Source organism: Acipenser ruthenus, chromosome 8 (genome assembly GCF_902713425.1).
Source record: "Acipenser ruthenus chromosome 8, fAciRut3.2 maternal haplotype, whole genome shotgun sequence".
In the NCBI taxonomy this organism is placed as follows: domain Eukaryota; kingdom Metazoa; phylum Chordata; class Actinopteri; order Acipenseriformes; family Acipenseridae; genus Acipenser; species Acipenser ruthenus.
The window spans coordinates 7,551,270-7,573,724 of NC_081196.1; the positions used below are offsets into that span (position 1 = coordinate 7,551,270).

At 37.5% G+C, this 22,455-nt stretch overlaps 1 protein-coding gene across 3 annotated transcripts in view; it reads left to right on the plus strand.

The window, feature by feature from the left end:
* LOC117407105 (cGMP-dependent 3',5'-cyclic phosphodiesterase-like) overlaps nt 1-22,455 on the plus strand; it is a 169,176-nt gene that overhangs the window by 110,923 nt on the left and 35,798 nt on the right. For all 3 annotated transcript variants that reach the window (XM_059028344.1, XM_059028345.1, XM_059028346.1), the window contains exons 4-7: nt 2,313-2,404; nt 16,536-16,645; nt 18,668-18,723; nt 22,318-22,377. In XM_059028344.1, the coding sequence (XP_058884327.1) occupies nt 2,313-2,404; nt 16,536-16,645; nt 18,668-18,723; nt 22,318-22,377 (318 nt within the window). The remainder of the gene's footprint in view (nt 1-2,312; nt 2,405-16,535; nt 16,646-18,667; nt 18,724-22,317; nt 22,378-22,455) is intronic.

Below are 22,455 nucleotides of genomic sequence, written 5' to 3' on the forward strand. Positions count from 1 at the left end.
GGATTGGGGGTGAGGGTGGGGATGGATTTTGTGAATTGTGTGATGTTATGTTCTTTTTGGGGAGAGTGGATTGGGGGTGAGGGTGGGGATGGATTTTGTGAATTGTGTGATGTTATGTTCTTTTTGGGGAGAGTGGATTGGGGGTGAGGGTGGGGATGGATTTTGTGAATTGTGTGATGTTATGTTCTTTTTGGGGAGAGTGGATTGGGGGTGAGGGTGGGGATGGATTTCGTGAATTGTGTGATGTTATGTTCTTTTTGGGGAGAGTGGATTGGGGGTGAGGGTGGGGATGGATTTCGTGAATTGTGTGATGTTATGTTCTTTTTGGGGAGAGTGGATTGGGGGTGAGGGTGGGGATGGATTTCGTGAATTGTGTGATGTTATGTTCTTTTTGGGGAGAGTAGATTGGGGGTGAGGGTGGGGATGGATTTTGTGAATTGTGTGATGTTATGTTCTTTTGGGGGTGGATTGGGGGTGAGGGTGGGGATGGATTTCGTGAATTGTGTGATGTTATGTTCTTTTGGGGGGTGGATTGGGGGTGAGGGTGGGGATGGATTTCGTGAATTGTGTGATGTTATGTTCTTTTTGGGGAGAGTGGATTGGGGGTGAGGGTGGGGATGGATTTCGTGAATTGTGTGATGTTGTGTTCTTTTTGGGGAGAGTGGATTGGGGGTGAGGGTGGGGATGGATTTCGTGAATTGTGTGATGTTATGTTCTTTTTGGGGAGGGTGGATTGGGGGTGAGGGTGGGGATGGATTTCGTGAATTGTGTGATGTTATGTTCTTTTTGGGGAGAGTGGATTGGGGGTGAGGGTGGGGATGGATTTCGTGAATTGTGTGATGTTATGTTCTTTTTGGGGAGAGTAGATTGGGGGTGAGGGTGGGGATGGATTTTGTGAATTGTGTGATGTTATGTTCTTTTGGGGGGTGGATTGGGGGTGAGGGTGGGGATGGATTTCGTGAATTGTGTGATGTTATGTTCTTTTGGGGGGTGGATTGGGGGTGAGGGTGGGGATGGATTTCGTGAATTGTGTGATGTTATGTTCTTTTTGGGGAGAGTGGATTGGGGGTGAGGGTGGGGATGGATTTCGTGAATTGTGTGATGTTGTGTTCTTTTTGGGGAGAGTGGATTGGGGGTGAGGGTGGGGATGGATTTCGTGAATTGTGTGATGTTATGTTCTTTTTGGGGAGGGTGGATTGGGGGTGAGGGTGGGGATGGATTTCGTGAATTGTGTGATGTTATGTTCTTTTTGGGGAGAGTGGATTGGGGGTGAGGGTGGGGATGGATTTTGTGAATTGTGTGATGTTATGTTCTTTTTGGGGAGAGTGGATTGGGGGTGAGGGTGGGGATGGATTTCGTGAATTGTGTGATGTTATGTTCTTTTTTTTTTTTCCACCTGTCCTTCATTTCTCTATTCAGCTAATCTCCTTTTCACACTCTTCAGAAATATGTACATTTTTCTCAAGCCACGTCCTTCTAGCAATTACTGTAGTTCTCATGACAACCAGAAAGAACATTTTCATATTTTCATCTCACTTTTCGTACCATTATTATGTGAACTCCATTGAAGTCAAATGTATTGCAGTCCATTGCTGTACCAAGGTTGCTTTTAGAAAATATAAATGTTTCACAGGGTCACTGTAGACAAAAGAAACTAGCTACTACCAATAAACAAATAGACATACAGAAAACTAGATTGTAAGTGAAGATACTTTACTAGAAAGTGAAATGCAATTTTAAGCATAATGCATTAGTTGAAAGAATATTCTTTTTTTAAGATGACGATTACGAAAACTATACAAAATGCAGAACCTTTAAAGACCAAAAGAAAGTTTTTGATGATAAATCAGAACAGTACTTGGATGTTAAACAACGATTCAATGGTTACATGAACCCCTTGTTTCTGCACGTAAAGTACATTGGAGTAGCACAAAAGAATAGCAAGTAAAGTTAATACAGTATGGTACCAAAAACTATGTCAAAACCGTAGGTAGCAACAAGCTTAAGTTGGCTAACATTTCCAAGTATAGAGTAGTAAGTGAGAGCTTATGTAAGCTTTAACTAACGCTTTGGACAGTTTTTTACCAAACCAGGTCTGAATTGTTCTACAAGTAGCAGACTTACATCTCCTGCAGGACAAATTCAATCAAGCTGTCTGACCATGGTACATTTCTAGACCTCAATGCCAGTTCTGTGGATAAGAGGTTTTCAATAAAGAGTTACCGGTATTGCTCACACAGTCTTGAGAATTGTCAAATTAATCTTTATTGCAAGAGCACTAGCAAAATCTTGTTATGCTTTTCCCTTTACAGGAGAGCATATTTATCTATCTGTTGGATGTGGAAACCAACAAGTTGCTATGTGATGACCCTCCACACGAGCTGCCCAGAGAAGGACAACTCAGGTAAGCCTGTCTTCACTTCTGGCACCTCCTCCTGCAGTCCAGCACACAGTGACAGGAACAGGGTTCAATTCAATATGCAGAACATTGCGTAGTGTGTGCTGTAAATATATAAAGAAGGCCAGCTGAATAAAAATTGCATTTTGAAATTTCAATGAAGATAAATGATAAGGTTGACAGTGTATCGCAATTAAACACAATGGTTTACTGCCACTTAATGACAAAATGTACACCAATTATGTGTTTTGGCTAAAAAAAAATACAGTGATATATTATCTGCAATATAGTTATGCTAGACATAATAATAATAATAATAATAATAATAATAATAATAATAATAATAATAATAATACAACAACAGGCTGTAGTATCTGTTGTAAATGCGATTGCAGTGTAGCCTTTGGTCCCTAATCAAAATGCTGTCATGAAAACAAATAATCAGTTGTTCTGGTCATGTGATGAAGCAGCAATGGTCATTTAGCTCAAAACTATTTTTAAGCTTGGTTTGTTGGCTCTAGGAGAAGAGGAAAACAAACAGGTTTTATGATGCAAGAAGGTGGACCTCAAGAAGTCTTACCTAACCAAAATAATTGCCTCCAGTTTGAATGGGTCATTAGGTTTGACTGTGTCCATAGGATTATCAATTATAATCCTAACCAAGGATGTAACAGGAAATTAAAAAAAAAAAAACTGAATTCTTGAAATGGTAAACATCATTAGCGAAAACAGCTTCTGTTTCATGCATTGTAATACATGACCACAAGATCATACATGTTTGACTATTAGTTTGAAATATCCTTGACATACTCCTTGTAATGCAGAGTGTGTATTCCTATAATATAGGATATAGTAATTGATGGGGCATTCCAGATATAGCACATAATAATTATTTTATTTAAAACAATGTTTTAATATTTTTACACTAAAGTTGCTACAGTAAAAATGTGTACCTTTATAGCAACACAAAGCCAATCTGTTTGGATTGAATCCTCCTTTAGGACAAGAGCTTTGTTTGGAGAAATGTTTTAAGGGGGGAGGCAATAAAAGTATGACTATCAGTTAGCAAAGAGATTACACTTTGCAAAGGGTTAATTAACTAATAAGGACAGGAAGGATGCAGGACTGATTAAATTGTTCGGTGTAGATTCATTCTCCCAGCCTGGACAACGGGGCTGTAAATCTTGCCTGTTGCATCTGTGCAATGAAAAGCTGTCACCAAATTAATAAACCCAGAAAGGTTTTATGACTCATGGAGCTGTCTTTTTTTAACCTCAGCTGGCTGATGTGTCCCAGGGGTTCCCGGGTGACAGAGAAGTGACAGAGGGATTGATAAATGGCATCACTTCTATGGGTTCTTTCTCCTCTGATTGTAGTCTGAAGACAGAGACCAAAGGGACAACACATTAAATATCATGAAAGATAACAGGCTCTAGACCTCGTAAGCATTTGATCTTTGTGACTGTGGCTCAGACTTCTTGGCTGATTCGTTCAGATATCTTTTTATCAGTTAAACAAATCATCTGCCGGACTCCTGCATTGACGTGATTTTTACTGTCAATATTTATGTACAAATGTCAGTTGATCCCATTGTATGTAATTGTAGCCTTTTGTGACAGATTCTTCTTTCGCTTTGTTACAGTTATTCATCTATCATGGCTTATTTTCTGATAACAATCTAGCTTTATTGTTTGTTTTAAATCTACATTATTTCAGCTTAGTCTGGAAAACCATTTTTTTACAAATATTTATATTTAACTATGTATCTGTTTTTGTTTTAGATTAGCTCATCTACTAGGTGTGTCAGGCTTGATTTTTAACAGTGCAAATGTTATTTAAAAAACTTGGATTTTAAGTGTCTTTCTTTAAACTATAAAGGTGGTATTAAGGATTACAACCCTATTGTACTACTGTAAAGGTTATTATTTCATGTTCAACTCTTCATTGAAACGTTATCAAACACCAGTTTTAGAAACTTGATCACAAGTGATTTTGTGATCACAGGTGATTTTGAAAGCATACATTTGTTAATTTATTCATTAGTCTGCCTCTGTGGATGGAATAAATTCATACTTAATTAGGTCATTTATCACTAAGAACGTATCCATTCTGTTCTTTTTTACAAATGTAAAACAGATTTTAGACTTAGGTTGGGACCAAATCAAAACTTTGACAACCCGCTAATTGCATTTAACAAAACTGTATTTAATAGCGTTTTCTTTTTATGAATAGAAGAAATAAGATACTTACAAAAAAAAGAAAACGCTATTAAATACAGTTTTGTTAAGTGTGATTAGCAGGTTGTCAAAGTTTTGATTTGGTCCCAGCCTTAATTTTTATTTGTCAGTTTCGTGAAAGAATAATTTACTAGAGCTAGTAAGAAAAAGTTAGTGAATCAAGCTCAAAGATCTTAAAGCCAAACTAAATTCTACTCTTCCCATTTCAAATACATGCTCTAAATTCCCCTGTGAGTGTTTCCAAAGTCAAACCCTCAAGTTGTTTCCCAGAGTTGTTCTCGTAGGAGTGCACTGTATAGAGGTCTTTTCTTGTGTACTACATCATCGGAACAGGCGATTATTTAGAAGTTAGCTTGCATAGCCAGAGGGGTCTGCAGAGCCTTGTATAACCATCTATAGAGTAAATGAAATAAAGATGGCATGGTCCATTAATGCTACCCTGGCCCAAGGATGCAGCATACAATTGTATTCCTGTAAGGGCTGATTGCTTCTCATTCTTAGACAAGCTTGTGTCGCGACCTTATTTAAGTATTCCTTCCTCAAAGTATTCTGTCAGTGTCTGGTGTAGTCTGTGTTGGTGCGGGAAGAAATTTGCCCTGTCCACAGTTTCTTTTTCTTCTTCGTTTCACTTTGAAGTGAATATTCATTGGCAATGGGTTAGGTCAGTTGGCTTGGAGCTGTCAGGCTGTCAAATAGATCACAGAACTGACAAGATCTGTTTGTCAGGGAAGTTCACATTTAAAGATTAAGGACTTTTCTCTTATTTATAGTCGGGGCACTCTTCCTTGCTCAGGAAAGGACATCTTCTGTGAAAAAGTATATACTAGAGATAGAAGCCTGCCTCAATATCAGATGCAAATAACCTTTAAAGGAGAATAAATATGAGCATTCCATCTTACAAAAAGGAAAGATAGAAAGTGCAAGGCTGACTTGCACGGTACTGTTTAAGCTATAGTGTGGATATTGTTTGTATTGTATATTTTACTGCATAAAGATGCAGAATCTCACAATGAGACAAAAGCCAAGTGGTGGATGAACAAATGCTTTGGTGGATTTATGTCCTTATTATTCCTAGTGTTATCTCTGCCTCGCTTCTCCCACACTACTCCACTGCTTCGCTCACTCCACTGGCTCCCGATCACCACTCGCATCCAGTTCAAGACTCTTGTACTCGCCTACCGATGCCTTGACCAGACTGCACCCAGCTACCTCCAGACCCTCATTTCTCCCTACACCCCCATCCGACCTCTCCGCTCCGCCTGCAGTAGAAGACTGGCTGTACCTACACTATGCTTCCCTGTCTCCAGAGCCCACTCCTTCTCCACCTTCTCCCCGCAGTGGTGGAACAACCTTCCTACGGATGTCAGGACTGCACAGTCCCTGACCACCTTCCGACGCCTCCTCAAGACACACCTCTTCAGACAACACCTGTAAAACTCAACTCTTCCCTTCTGGACAATATAGCACTCTGCCTTTAATGTACTTTAACTTGCACTTATCTGCTACCTATTTTACTGTATTTAATCCTGCACTTAATCAAATCTGTAGTATTTTGTATTTCACCTGCACTCGTATCTAACCCTGATGTAACTATCAACACTGTTATCTGCTCTTGAATTGCCCCGATATCAAATCGTACTGTTTTGTATTTTCTCTTATTAGGACTGAAGTCATTATATTTTGTATCCTTCTCTTAATTGTACTGTAATTCTTGATATGTATTTTATTTTGTATACAACTGTAAGTCGCCCTGGGTAAGGGCGTCAGCTAAGAAATAAATAATAATAATAATATTTCTACAGCATGCATGTGCTGTCTGATGTGTGCTGGACTTCAGCCAGGACATGGGGTTAACACAATGGTATTGGTTGTGCTCTGACCCCTGGGAGCAAGCAGAGTTTCAAGGCAGCCTTTTATGAAAGTGTTAGATCCCTACTGTAGTGGAACACATATGTTTTATGTGTCAATCCTTCATAAATAATAAAGGTGCTTGTCACTGCAAGTTGGACCTCCTCCAGAAGTATCTTTTATTCACTTGAATGTCTGTATTTTGACACAGATTGTATGTTTTCGTATAGAGGTGGTGTAAACAGGTACTTCTAAGCCCATTTGCCTTCACAGAAGTGTTAAATGTATTTGACAGATTTGAGCTGATCGGCTGTATCACTGCCTGGAGAAACGACTCTATCGAAAATACTGCAGTGAATCCCATCTCTCCTGAGCTATGAAATACATCACAAAGTTATATTGCAGAACCTAAGCTCTCTGTCCAGCTGAAGCCCAGTTTCAATATCAGGACCTGAGGTGAAAAGGTGAAACTTCAGGGCTTTTAAAATTGCCATTAAGACAGTTATTGAACTTCAGTTAAATCTTGGATCTGCTGCCTCTTAAACCTTTAACAAGACCCCCTCTTTGATTATACCCAGAACTAACCAGATTCCCAAGCACCTTACTGAACTGATATATGTCTGCTCTGAACTGACTGTAGATACTGTAAGGCTTTTTTCATTGCTTTTTGAATCCACGTTTGAATAGGAGTGTGTATTTCAGTAGCTCCCTGTGACAGCGATCGAATGAGTCTTAGTGTTAGATCTCCCTTTCGACCTGTGAGAGCACGGTGTACGAGGAACAGAGTACCCTTAATGAAATGGCACGACAATTTATTCCGTAGGGTAGATGGAAGTCGGTCAGTTCGGAAGGGGGCGGAGCTATGGCACCCGAGCTCAGTGACCCAGACGGTAAGCGGCGTGGCATCCGAGGACTGGAGGAGCGGATGCGCTCGTTAACCTCGGGGTCATGGGCAAGGGTATAAATAGGGGGCATGGCTTGAGTGATCTGTTCCTTTGCATATGGTTAAATTATATGACCAAGAAGGAGCCCGTTTTGTGAGATCGACCGTGAGTGTTTTGTGTCTGTGTTCTAACACTGTGTGTCTTGTGTGTTGTTGTCTCACTAAAGATTACTGAGCACGATCCGGAGCTGCAGCCGCAGGCCAGCGACAAACCCGGACTTCACCACTCACCTTTTCACTACTGGAACTGTCTTTTGTTTTGCACCTTTTAGCACTTGAATCACGCACTGTCTTTGTGTTTGTGTTTAGTGTGGGTGTCGGAACAGGACTTTGGGATTGCGGGTCAAACCCGTAGGATTATAACGAGAAGTGATACACGCCGCTGTATCACTTCCAGCATTATTATTAGTTACAGGTTTTGCCTTGAGGCTCTGGACATTTATTAATTTAAATAAACACCCTTGCACCTGTACCAACGTTTGTCTGTGTGATTCTTCTGCACTGCACTCACCTGCACGTCATTACCACTTTGCCACACTCCCTCTTCTTCTGAATAAGTATAGAGAACCTTGCACAAATGTTCTGAATATTTGGGAAGGTTTGTTAGAATCACCTTCATATTGTACAATTGCCTTCATAGAATTAATTGACTTTAAGGCTGGTCGAATGTATAAGAAAACAAACTGACTCCCAAAAATAAACATCTTAGTAATTTTATACTAGAGGGTGAGATGTTTTTTCCAAGTTACACAAACCACCCCTAAAATTAAAGCAGTTATGAAACAAGTGTTTCCAACATTTAAAAAGTCGCATTTGTTGAGACAGGGGAGTGGGTCTATTTTAAAGTGGTGGTAATTTATTATTATTATTATTATTATTATTATTATTATTATTATTTTTAAATGATATAGGCAGTATGCCCTGTGGTAAAAGATTCACTTTGGAACCACTATTTCTTTCTTGCTTACAGCTTATTGACTGTCTCTGTTAGAATGAGTCAGTAATTCAGTGTTTGAGGAAGTGGTTCAGGCCTTGTCTCAGGTACATGGAGGATGACTGTGTCTGGTTACTTGATGTACAGTACTGTAAACCGAATAGTAGCGTTCCTACATTTGCACCCCAAAGAAAATGATACCAGCTAAACATAGTTAAGACAAGTTTAAAATGTATCAGTTAAATGAGATGATCTTTTGAGTGTGGGATGTTAAATGTCATTTTGACTAGTATCTTTTTAGACAGTACACAGCGAATTGTATTTAGATACAGCTGTGGTTTTCTTAATTACTGTAAAAGCAAAAGTTCTCAAAATAACCAACATCCTGTAAAACAATATAGTCAATGTTTAGTCTGAACTCTAAAGAAACTGGTATTCCACTTGTATGAGCTTATGTTTGTGTGATATATGTGATAAAGGATAAATAAAATGTGTTTATGAGAACCTTTCCTGCAAGTGGATGTCTGTTTAAGGAATTCTTCCCATGCTACACAACCTCCTTTAAAGAAGTACCCCCATCTCGCCATCCCATTGCTTTTTGTTTTACAGACATCAATTTGAATTAACTTACATTGACCTTCTTATATATGGTCAATCATTTAATTGAAAAAATGGGGGAACCTTTCAGTCTGCCCCCCATCTAGATGCATGTGCATACATGTGTGTAATGAGGATCTACTTCTATGATACTCAGATCTATACATTCATAAATCTAGCCTTGGTGAGATATGGTATGTTAACATTATTGATTTATAAAAAATCCTAAATTGCAGGGTTCTGTGCGACGGTGGTGTGACACTAACAGACCAGTGTTTTGTGAACACCTCCAAAAGCACTATCAAACCAGTTAGATTAATTAATTACACTCAGCCTGATTTTCACCTGTTTTGTACTGTTTTTATTTTGTATGTATAACTTCTCCTCATGGAACAAACATATATTTTTAATATATGGTAGAAAAGTATGATCCTTATACTTTTCATATATAGAAATTTTTTATATATATAAAATATATGGGATATATTTAAAATATATTTTAGTCTGTAATCCATATATTTATTTTATGTGGGTTCCAGACTAATTAGAAAGAAGAGTTAGATTCTGATTCTGACTCTGAATTGGGAAAAGAAATGTACAAATTTATTAGATCTAAATTAAGAAAGAGGGTAAAAATTCAGGCTACTTACATGTTGTGAATCAGTACTCCAACATGGATTTCAAGAGTCATTTCAGACTGAGCAGGACTTTAGTTCAGGTGTGGCTGTATGTTCATTTTGAAACACAGTATGAGTACACTGCTGTATTTTCAACTGAGATCCTGATATATTTTTGCAGTTTATATTCCTTAAGGATAAATGATACACCTGATTCTTCTAAAATAATTGAGAGCATTATTTTGTAAAAGTTCTTCATTTTTAAAATCATCTAATTTGGTGTTTCACAATGTGACATACCAGGTTTTTATTTCATAGTTTTTTGTGCAGATAGTGACATGCTAAATTTAACTTAATAGTAAATTCATACAAACGTTTTGACGTGTTTAAAAAAGAAAAAGTCTTATTATGCTAAGCAGTACTCTTGATTATTTTTTTTTACATGACTTAATTACTACGACATTAAACACCTAAGTTAGATAATTTAAAAAAGAGTGTGATCTTTACAAACGCCATCAACTTAAATTAAAATTTCTTTGCTTTTGGATTTGACTACTTAAATTGAAGCAAAAAAGTTTAATAAATGAATGAGATTCGATAGGACTTCTATTATTTAGCATTTCTTAAACGATTTGCCATCTCAGAGTTGACTACAATGTTTTATTTGGTCTCCATGGCAGCGTCCGTGTTGTTTTGGTGAATCTCACCAGCTTTCTAGCCAGGTGAGTCTGGTGGCTCATCCATGAGTTTAACAACAGTTTGCTGAGCGTCATCTGTTGACTTTAAGAACAGTTCAGTGACCACAGAGTGTCACCAGCTGAGCAAACAGTAAACAAAACAACGCACCCTATACGTCATTAGAAGGCCCCAAGCCTGCACTTTTAAAAGAGACTGAAACCGGAAGGCTGTCTTTTGAAGCGACTGAGTTAAATGCACAAAACGAAACTTAGAGAGCCGAGTCCTGTCACATGACTGAATCCTGTAAATTCTGTCTAGGAACGTCTGATCCGGACACATGTAAAGCCCCAAGCCTGCTCTTTCAACCTCAACCTGAATGCTGGCGATTAAGGTGCCGCCGCCCTGAAATAAATAGGGCCGAGTATAAAGTGTGATTTTGTCAGCACTGGGAGGTTTGTTGACCTTCAAGTCTGTTGGTATACATACACTGTGTTCTTGCTAAGATTTTAAAGTCTACTTTGTGCTTTTTTTTAGCTTTATCTACAGCAATATCACATTCAAGATAGCAAACATGGTATTATCGGTAAACTAAAGCAAAATTTATATATATATATTTAGTGAAAAGGCTACAATGGGAATCTGAAAACAGGCTTGTTTAAACATATGTTTTCGGCAGACATATGTTTAAATTTAACTTAAAAACACTAAATAATACCCTAGTTTGCCACAGCAAAAGCAAAGCAATGTGTAATAAAGCATAATGAAAGCATGGGACAGCATTGTAAAGCCTGGAGGGCCCAGTATGGTAAAGCAGATAATGAAAACCAAGGCAAAGCACAATAAATTATGATAGATTCATAATAAAACCGTGGGAAAATTATCATGCAAAGGGTAAACTGCCTACAGCTGTTGATTGATTAAAAAATTAAATAAAATTCCAGTCATGGAATGGAAGGTTAAAAAAAAATAATAAATACAATTTTTCTGTGGAGGCTCATTTGCATTCCAAAGTGCAAAACATTATTTTTTTTCCTTTTAAGGTTTGCCAGCAGTCCATATGACTCTACAGGATAGCTACGCTGTGCCTGAGGTAGCGTGCTTTGGACACTACAACTGGCAGAGCTGCGTTTCTGTCAGCTGTAGTGTCCAAAAGAAGCTTGCCTTAAGCCACTGTTGCGTAAATAGACTATTCATAAGCTAGGAATCCTAATAGATTCAAACATTAACTTATATGGCAAAATGTATTATTTGCACTAAAGATCTGTTGTCACTGCCGATTCATTACATAATTGCAGAAAAGCAATATACTGTAAAGTTACAGCAGTAAGAGGTAAGGTTATGTTCATCTTTATTCCTATTCTGTATGTTTTATAATATAATTAATTTTTTCAGTCCATTTGTGTTCAATGTATTTTTGTTTTCCTTTTGAACAAAAATTAATTGAGTATCGTTGATCATCATTACCTATCAGATGCTATTAAAAATACATGCTGATATCATAACTAGTCCCTTTATTTTACAGTCCGCCGCTCATCTGTTCACATTGTTGCAGTGTGCGGTCTACTGCGGAGCATTTTATGCACAGTAGACAGAAGCCTGATGTTCACTGATTTGTGATTAATTAATAAACTATCCTTGTGTCACTCTTTGCAGTCCAGCTGTGGGGTGTTTGTCTAAAAACAATAGAATAATTTTGAAAATTCAAATACCTGTATAGACACTTTCAACGCAGGTGTTTGGGTGGCAGGATGTCTTGACAAAACTATAAACACAAAAGGCACACAATTTGCATGTGAATAAATAATTAACATCTGCAAAGCGATGCCGCCAACATTAATACGCACACTGGGGCATGCAGCTAATTGCATTTAAAAAAAAAAAAAAATCATTTTACAGTTCTGTACATTTAAAAAAAAAGAGAGGATTAAAAGAATAAATATAATCTGTAATCACAAGGTGTCATTTGTTTCTGTAATTCCGCTGTTTTTAAATAAGACTTTGATTGGAAGGCGTCCAGCCACTTTCATCTGCACAGCTGATTTTTAAATTGATGCAATTTCTCCTCAATGCTTTGCGCTGATTTTTAATACAAATGCATTGATGTGAAGGCACTGAATGGATAAGAAGACCTGCCATTTCTAGAGCCGCAACAGTGTAATTGGAACCATATGTGGAGTGTTTTTGCTCATTATTAACACTGACATTGTGACACCTGCTCCCTGCTGAGTGTACTGGCTCTTAACTCCCTGGAAAATATTATTTTTATGGTGCATTGAATTATTGGTTGTCTCCATGTTTACTACATTCTTTGCAAGGTCTGTCTGAAATGCACAATACAACATAACACAGTTAGCGCCTTTTGCAAAATGAAACAAAATAATTTGTGCTAGCACACTACAAAACAGTTTCAATGAATGTGATGCCTTGATTAAGTAGTGTATAGGCATGGGGGAAAAATCCATGTAGTCTAAAACCTTGTGACCCTTATTTGACTCTCTGCATTTTGTACACCAGTACTGTATACATGTTCTTACTTTGGCTTTCCAATTATTTTCCCCTGCAGAATTGGTGTGAGGATCACCTAAGATTATAAAACAGTAAGGGAAACAGTGACCATTTTTTCTACAAGTCATTTAATTCAGTAATAAAGCCTCCTTCACCATCCCTTTATGTATAAAGTTTGCACTTGTCTGTGTGTATTGAGTGTTGTTTAAACAGGTTTATCTTAGCTAAAGCTCCAGTAATTCCACGTGTGTACTGCTGGGCTCTGATAAGGCTCTCTTGCTCCCTTTGCTTGCTAAGTGGGTGCACACTGCTTGCAAAGTGCTTGCTGGAGATGTTTATGCCTGGGATCAGTTAATTAGTTTAGGCAATAAGGAGAGTGACATAATGGAATTTAACAACTGGCTCAAATCTAGCTTGTCTCATAAGGTAACAAACATGCTGAATATATATATGGAACAGGTTTTTAAAGGTGACAGTAAATTATTATTATTATTATTATTATTATTATTATTATTATTATTATTATTATTATCAGTAGTAGTCGTAGTGGTAGTAGTTGTAGTCATAGTAATAGTGTAGTAAAACCTGTAAAATCCAGCCCATTTCATATCGGCATTCTGTATAATTCAGCATGATGGTCCCAGCCACATTCTGGTTGAAATGAATGATGTGATACCCTCTACAATGCGGAACCTGTATCTTCTGGAACTGTTGTGTTTAAAGTTTGCTGAGGCATTTTTGTGTTTATTATAGTGTATATGTACAGTAATACATTTGATTTTTTAAAGCAGATAGTTTTGCCATTTTGTCCTTTTTAGGCATAGTATTAGATATTGTTACAGTAACTCTGTAATCCAGTTTTACGTGTTTAACAAGCAACATCAGATTGTAAAGGTAGTGGTTTGATTAGGGCAGCAGTGTGGAGTAGTGGTTAGGGCTCTGGACTCTTGACCGGAGGGTCGTGGGTTCATTTCCTGGTGGGGGACACTGCTGCTGTACTTTACCTAGATTGCTTCAGTAAAAAAAAAAAAACTGTATAAATGGGTAATTGTATGTAAAAATAATGTGATATCTTGTAACAATTGTAAGTCGCCCTGGATAAGGGTATCTGCTAAGAAATAAATAATAAAAGTAACATAGAGTGTTAGCAGGGCTGTTAGTCTTGATTCGATAGAACTCAATTGAGTGTGTGGGCTCTTTACAGTTAGTGTTTTGGGATAACTTGTTTCTATTCTATCTATCATTTCCAACGTGCCAGATGCTACTAACTTTGAAACGTTTATAGATGTAAAAGAAATGTCAGTAATTTAGCTCCTTTTTGTAAACCTCCATTGTGGTATTTGAGATGCTGCTGGGGTTCTGAATAACTCATTGTTTTGATAAAACAGATTTTAACATTGGAATAATTCAGAATCACAAATCCCCTAAGAGAAAGGGTTTGTCAGGTGGAATTGTCTGTCTGAACAACACTGGGATAAAGCTTGCAGGAAAAGTAATTCTATACTGTCTCCAATCACGCTCTCCAGACACAGGTGGTTTATATACCACAGAGTGTTGTCAGGAACCCTTCTGGGGTTTAGCTTCCTTTTTAGAAAGAAAAAAAACCCAGCAACTAGGATTATGGGATACAGCAGCAACTTTGTACTGGCTCAGGAAAGAACAATTCTGCATATGGTTACAAGCCTTACACCGTATTGTTAGCCAAAAGACCAAGTTGAGATTTGGGGATTTGAAGGGGTTCAAGCCCCTCTACAGGATTTGACTGCAGTTATAAACTCATAAAAGTGTTCTTTATGCAGTTCCAATGTGGTTACTCAAAACAAAACGCAGCAACTTACTCCATTACATATATTTGTTTTAGTAATTATGGAGTCACTATTCCTAACAGATTACTCTAAAGCACTGCTTTGGTTGCAATCAAAAAAGTTGTCACTACAGTGACTCCTTGTTTGTTGAAAATATGATAATTCACTAATTCAGTTCATTCATGTTGACAGTAAATGTTGCCTTCACTATAATCTGTAAGGTCCTTCAACCAATTCACTTCATTCATGTGTAAGTCAGATAGCAATATAAATGGAGTACTGAGAATCGTATGATAGATGCTGTCTGAGGTTTGAAGTTTCCACGTGTATACCGCCAACGCTGAATGAAGTTTGTGGTATCACAGACAACTCATTTTAGTCAGTTAAGCCTTTTATATCAATCAGCATTTCATTTATTAACACACATCCAAAACTGAGTTAGGTCAACGGTAAAATCAAGGAAATTGTGTTGTTATTTTTCTTTAAGTTGCTTTTGAGACAACAGCTCGTGTTGTAATACAGTGCCTACAATTGGGGAATTCATGTTTTGCTCTTTTCAGGGCTTCACGGCTTCACCTGCATGTTGTTGATGTGAAGGATATAATGATCAATACAGACGCTGCTAGAGAGTGAAGCCTTTTGATCAGTATTATAGTAACACAAACACCACGAATGACTTAAATAATGCGATCACTGTTGAGCTTGATGCCCTTTCCGGATCTGTCTTATTCCCTCGGCCCCATCTGGGATGAGGAGATTAAATTATCTGTGGCTGATTTAGTGCCGTGTAAAAGTTATGCAAACAGTCAGATTTTGGCATGCAAGGTAGTCTGCTCTGAAGTGGCAATGAATTGAAAAATGAAGGATTTACGCACTATCTGGTCAGTGACTGGTTGTCATGCTTTCACTACTAGGGATATAGAATATATCTATATGCATGTTTGAAGAGTAAATAGCTTCAAATGCCATTTTTATGAGGTTTGCGGTTGAAAGGCTACAGAATTTCATGACATTTGGAATGAGAAATGAAAGTCTGAGCAGCCACTTAGTAGTCCACAGACATAATAACCACAAAGCTTGTTAGAGACATAGTGAAAATCAGGACAAATTATTACACCTACATATTGGAGCAACAAAACTCACTCAGAATGGTTGCAAACAATATCTAAAATAAGGTAAATAAATTCAAGGTAAAAACAACAAAACCTTAAAATGTCATTTGAAACTATTGGTATCAAATACACTTCTGGAGCCAGTGCAGGGGTGATATGGCGAGATCCATAGTGTTTAGTTACATTCCTTCTTCTTGTATTTTGTGTGGGGAAGCAATCTAGCTGCTCCTTTCTGAACGAGTTCAAGTGCTTAGATTGAATTGACAACAAACAGTGAATGTTGAAGAACGAGGTAGTGAAAGTTGTGGCATGCTTTGTGTTGTTGACATAGGAGTGCACAGATATGAATATGTTTGGAGGGGCCAGTTTACAATGACCAAGTTCCTGCTCCAGTCGCGGTCAATTGGTGCTGGCTATACTTTTGAATTGAGGCCACCCCTAAGGAACTATATTTCAGTCCAAGCTGGAAAAAGTAACTGGCAGATGATGGCTTAAGTTAAAAGTCAGGATAAAGTGTATTTATTTTCCTGGGAAGGGGTACATGAATCAGATTTTTCAGTCAGCTTTTTGGCAAATACATCAAACCATACCATCATAGAGTAAACTCTTAGCAATATTCATGCTGATTTTTTTCTCTTCTGACATAAATGGGGGTAACTTTACACTTTCATATCCTTTAGTGTCTTATAAAGGCACACTGAAATAATATTTTTCTAACATATTTTTAGATCTAAGCATGGTCTTGTGAAGGAAACTGGCAACAAGGGAAATGCTAAGAGGTTAAGTAATTCGATAATAACACTCTGTAGCAGCTTAAAATAATAAATGGTCTTGAACGTTCTGGTGTTTGTTTGCTTTCAGGGATTTTGTTATTAAGCAGAAGATGGTTGAGTGCAGTGGACTGCCCCCATCTGAGCTTCATGAGAAGCAAGTTAACAGCCTGGCAGCCCCTCTTCCACCTGATAAACAAGGTGAGGGATACCTGAAGAGATGCTTGAAGGTGCTTCAATAATGTTCTCCCTGTGAGATACAGCATGTTATTTACTGGGACATACATGAATGTTGGCATACATGAATAATAAGTTTCAAAAATCCAACTACCTACTGCTATTGTCAAAAGGTTTTGCATCACCCTATAGAATTAACTGATTTTGCTTCATAAACTCGAATGAAACCTGCTGAATAATGTTACGTTAACAGTTTCCATATACTTAACGAAAAACAGACAAAATTGAAAAATGTGACATTTCAAAATCTAACATGAAATACTGTACTACTATAATGTCTTCCAGTAGACTTTTGCACTCATTTTATAGTTTGTTTGATTACATGATGTTAAATAAATGATCTAAATTAAATTAATGTATTTTTTTTTTTTTTTTAATTATGTCTCAGTCCTAAAATTCTAGGTGATACAAAACGTTGGGCCATAGCTGTATGTATGTATTTATACCATGCAAGGTTTATAAGAATGGGTTATAAGGCATTGATATGAAATCCTATTGCTGCATATTGCTCAAAAAAGGCTGATGGATTTTCATCAAATTTAAGGCTTATTTACACAGCATATGAAGTTGTGCTGATCACTCCCCTGTTGATGATATATATCCCTGTCAAAGGGAAGGAGATTTTTCATGACTTTTCATTAAAACTAGATGAAATGTGATGCCAAAAAAAAAAGATTTATTGCTGGGTGTTTGTAGTGGTACATGTTTGTCCCATGGTCTAAACCTGCCCAAATACACAGAGACTACTCAAGGGATGAATGAATGAATGACAGCCAGCCTCCCCCTATAGTAAATGAAGCCTGTTGCAAGGTGAAAGCAGGGTGGTGGGTCTTCTAAACGTTATAGGACGTGGTTCACGGTTAATTGGTGGAGTCTCCTTTCTGAAAGTCATGCTTCATTTTTAATCCACATGAATGTAAGCCACACTGATGTATGTGAGTCATGGTGAATTATTGTAATGATACCTGAGCTTCTGGAGTCTACCACACAGCTTGTCCTAACTTGAATACACTTTGACATTTGTCAAGTTACAGTATTTCACATACTCTAAACGTAACTCCTAGCGATCTATTTTTTCATTGTTCTGAAGCCAATTGCTATATGTCACCTAAACTATGGTGAGGATCTCGTCAGAGATCGAGGGTGATGGGTGTTTGTGTTTCTTCTTGTGCCTCAGTGTTCTCAAAATAAGATGTATTTCGTTTTCATTGTAAGTAGAGGATAGAGACTGCACTATGAAAAATGCATTATCACCTTTTATCAACATTTCCTCACAGAATAAAAAAATGCATGCACAGGTGAGCAAACTATGTAAATATACTGTTAAAAGGCATAATTCCAGGTGACAGGAGGAAGCACCCCAATGACAGGTGTAAATAACGTGGAGGGTCTCACATTGGAGGGATGCAACACTTTGAAATGAATAGGCATCCTTGGACACTTACTGTGTGAAGTATTACATATCTTGACAGCAGGTGAAATGGAGATGGAAATTAAAAATACGTGACTAAAGATAGAAAATAAATGTATATCCCTGTGTGTGATATCCAGTATTGTTTGAAAAGTTGGAGAAACTTGCATGAACTTAGTTAACCCTTTCAGTCCTGATTTTCTTTTAGTTTTTGAGCTGATGAATGGAACTCCTTTATTGAGTATACATGAGAACAGGACTATATACTGTGTGTATACAGTATATGTTAACATACTGTGCTAAGATAAGACGGGACCTTGAGCTCCTGCCAGGACTGAAAGGGCAAATAAAGCTAACTTTGCATTTTCATATATTGCAACATTTACACTTGGTATAAACGCATATCTGCCGATAGAGCTGAGTAATTTAGGTTCAGTTTGCCGTGACAGGCTCATAAACAGTAGGCCTGCCTGAAACAACACTTTGCTTTACAACCACTTTGTCCCTCTTACTAACCTTCTATTTCTATATTTGTACATTTAGTCATTTATTTTATCTGAATATTTGTGTTTTAGTGTTAATAATCCCTCTTGTGGACCTGGACAATGGGAGAGTCATATCAGTGATTTTGGTAAGTAAGACGTTTTACATTTTTGTTAAGTAAAATGCTTGAAAGATTCCTGTACCTGAATCTACCAATATTGCATATATTATGGAGAATGACAGGACAGCCACAGCACTCTGGGTACCTGTATGCTATTGATCAGATCTATACTGACTGTATAATGTTCTTCTGTTCTTCATGGATGATCAGTAGCAGTTCAGTTTGAGTAGTGATGATGAGTTCCCTCCTGTCCAGTCCTACACATGCGTGATAGCAGTCCAGTCCCGTAACAGAAACGCAATGCAGCTACATCCAGCAGGTGAAGATGTATGTTATAAACTCAATGCCAAAATGAAACTAACAGGCCAGTTCAATAGATATGTTTTAGGACTCGCTTTTGTGATGTGAGATATAAAACAATTGCACAGCGATTTTAATATTGATTTTCCAAAACATTGCTTACTTTTCTGTGCTATGTTACAGCTGCAGCACTGTAATAAGATGCATTTTTTTTAATACATAATAAACACAATACATGTATTAAATTATTTACTATAAAACAATTACAATTTTAAACAGGTTGCTGGAAGGCAATGTTATATTATGAGGAAATTGTATAATGTATTAGGGAAAGGGTCTATAACAGATTACAGTAAGTGATATATTATAAATATTTAGTGAGTTATCCCGAGTCGGTTAAGCTACAGCAACAAGTCGGACAAGAAGCACCTGCTGTATGTAGCACTCACTTCTGTCAACGGTCTGTCTCAGAAATGCATTTGGTTTTTAAAGCTGTATCTCCCTCTTGCAACAAGTCAGCTGACCTGACAGACTTTCATAGAGGTTAACATTTAGGAATGGTTGGTAAATGATGTAAAAACCTTGTACACCTGCCCCATTGAATCAGTGCCATCCTGGCTGCCCATTAAGGCTCTGCACTATAGTGTTTGGCAGCGTATTTTGAATCTTGTGCAAGCCCCTGTACCTGTATATTAACTGTCCAATATCAATTACCAAAATATTGGGTTTGACTTATTAGCCCTTAACCTATTTTTGGTGTGTCAGCTGTTAATTAAATACCACTCGGGTAGCACAGTTAGCCAATGCTAGTGGTAGAAGCCTGCAGACACACAGAATGAGAAATGCACTGTATCAAAGTCCCTTACTGCATGGTGGCAAGGAAATAGATGGCAAAACAGTACTGCATATGTTTTCCCCTTTTTTTCTGTTTGAACGCCCAACACTTAAGTACTGCTACATTAAATATGTGTTAACCAAGATTTTAAAAAACGGACAGTAGTATGCATATATTGCATTTATTCAAAAGCAATCATGGTTTATGTTATATAGCCTCTAGTGTGCTGACTCACAATATTAAAAAGCAATTTCACATTAAAATGACACAAATCACTTCATACTCTGGGGAGTTAAGGCTCAGATTGAACTTATCTGGGTCATTTTCCTCATTTTCTACCTGCAAGAACAAAAAAACACGCAGTGGGTATGCCACTAACAGAGAAGTAAAGCTGGCAAATCGTTTCAAAGCTGTTTTCAAATTCACTGTACTTTCTTGTACACTTCCAGGTTACAGCCTGAGGATTATCAGTGGGGGATACATTCCCTTTTTCGATTCTTTTCGTTTCTTTTGTATATTACATATCTTTATTACTTCTAGCTTCTGCTCTATCTGTATCACGCTTGTCTATTTTTTTTAGTGTAGTGGCCACTGAAAATTTTAACTACAGAGCAGGGATAAATCAGTAGCACTATGAGCTGCAAAGTCTAAAGTCCAATTGGTCTGAATCCATGCCTATTTCAGTCTTTGGTCTCTGTGTAAATTCTGCAAAATTGTGGTTTCATAGTGGGAAATACTGTCCAATGTAAGAACACAAACTTATTAAACCTGTGACCTAAACTGGATTCTCATGAAGCTGTCATGGATTACATTGCCGTTAAATCTCATTGGAAAGAAGGAAATGCGAGCTAATGCTGAATCAGGGAAACCAAAGGATACTTTTATAGAACCTGCCCAGGAAGACTTTCTTTGGGGGGGGCAATAAAATAAAAGTGTTCTTAATAACCACAATGTCTTTATAGCGTTGCATATCTACAGTAAAATAATATATCACTTTAAAGCAGAACAAAATGGCATTCAAGATTGGGACTGTGCTCACTTAAGTAACATAATTATTTGTGTAGGTATAGAGATCAAACCAATGACCCTGTGGGTTTAACCATGTTCCATTACAAACCAGATTAAAAATGCTGCTATGACCACTATACAGAATTTGACTGACTGAGAGGACTAACATTACAGCAGCACACCCACAGTTATTCATTTTTTTAAACAACCTCACTTTTTTTTTTCAGAGGCAGACACAGTGGTTATAAAATTACATTTTGTTGGAGAAGTTAGCAAGGATGATAAATAACGACCTAAGCAGAAACTACAATACTGAATGATAAGGGACACATACAGAAATATAGAACAGTGATGAAAAGCTGGACGTTAATGGTGGAGGCTGACAGTGGTGGTATTGCCACATAACACACATTTTATAAAAGCTCACAACAGTTCAGTATCACATTCATCAGTCTAAAAGTATGCAAACTAAATGCTAATGTTTGATTAAAATGAATATAAAATGCAAAATTAACATTACAATGAGTATCTTTGAGTTGAGAGTCAAGTCTGTCAACTCAATAGCTGCTTGATAAAGGGCATTACCGGCCATTACTCTACCAGTAAGGACAACGAGGTACCCTCTAATCCGGTAAACAGAGAATTAATTGCTACTTGAAACATTTAAATTACAAATGTATTTATTTTCCTATGTGTTAGCGCCTTCTAATGGAGCTTCCTGCTCGGTGGAGTGAGGTTCTGAGGGTTTTAATTCACATTAATTGAATACATTTCATTTTATGATATAGCATTTCATGTTGACTTATGTTTTATTAAAAAGGTAGCAATTACTGTACAAGAAAGAAAAAGTAGAGAAATTACAAGGATTCATTACAGTGCGACAGCCTGCAACTTTCTGGAATGTTTTAAACTAGAGTACAGTGAAGTTCAGAAGCAGGAACACTTTCCTGTAGGCTGGGCAGGAGGAGGATCACATCATTTTAAAGCAGTAGAAGGAGGATGTAGAATTATATAGGTTTACCTGCCCACACTGTTATAATAGGCTCTCACAGAATGACTGCTGTATTATTTAAGACTGTGCAAACTCTGATTGAATAAGTACTGGTAGAATGGATAGAAGGTGAAGTGAGCCAGTCTAGTGTTTATAACAAAGGGACTTGAAAGCCATGTGACTTTGTGGTTTGAGAAAAGAAAATGGGGGGCATGCTGGCATGGTGGTAATACAACCGAGATTGGAGTGTTGCTTAGAGGGCACAAATAAAGACGAACATCTGTACAGTACAATGGATGACTGTGAGCTTTCTCAATTAGTTCATATCAGTGGCACTGATCTAGTCCCATGCAAATCTGAAACATACACATGCATGGGTTGAGTATTGTAGTAATCGGCACATCAACATTAGTTAGATGGAAACTACAGTAGGCAATGATCCTGTATACAATTCCTGATTTTTTTTTTTTTGTTGTTATTTCCACAGGTTTGCTGCAACCAGTTGAGCGAGGCTAATGAAAAGCATCTTAGTATTCTGGAGAAGCATGTAAGTAAACACTGCGGTGTTTTCAAGCTCTGTGCTTCCTTTCAGTCACACAATGTCTGTTGAGACTAAGAGTTGAAA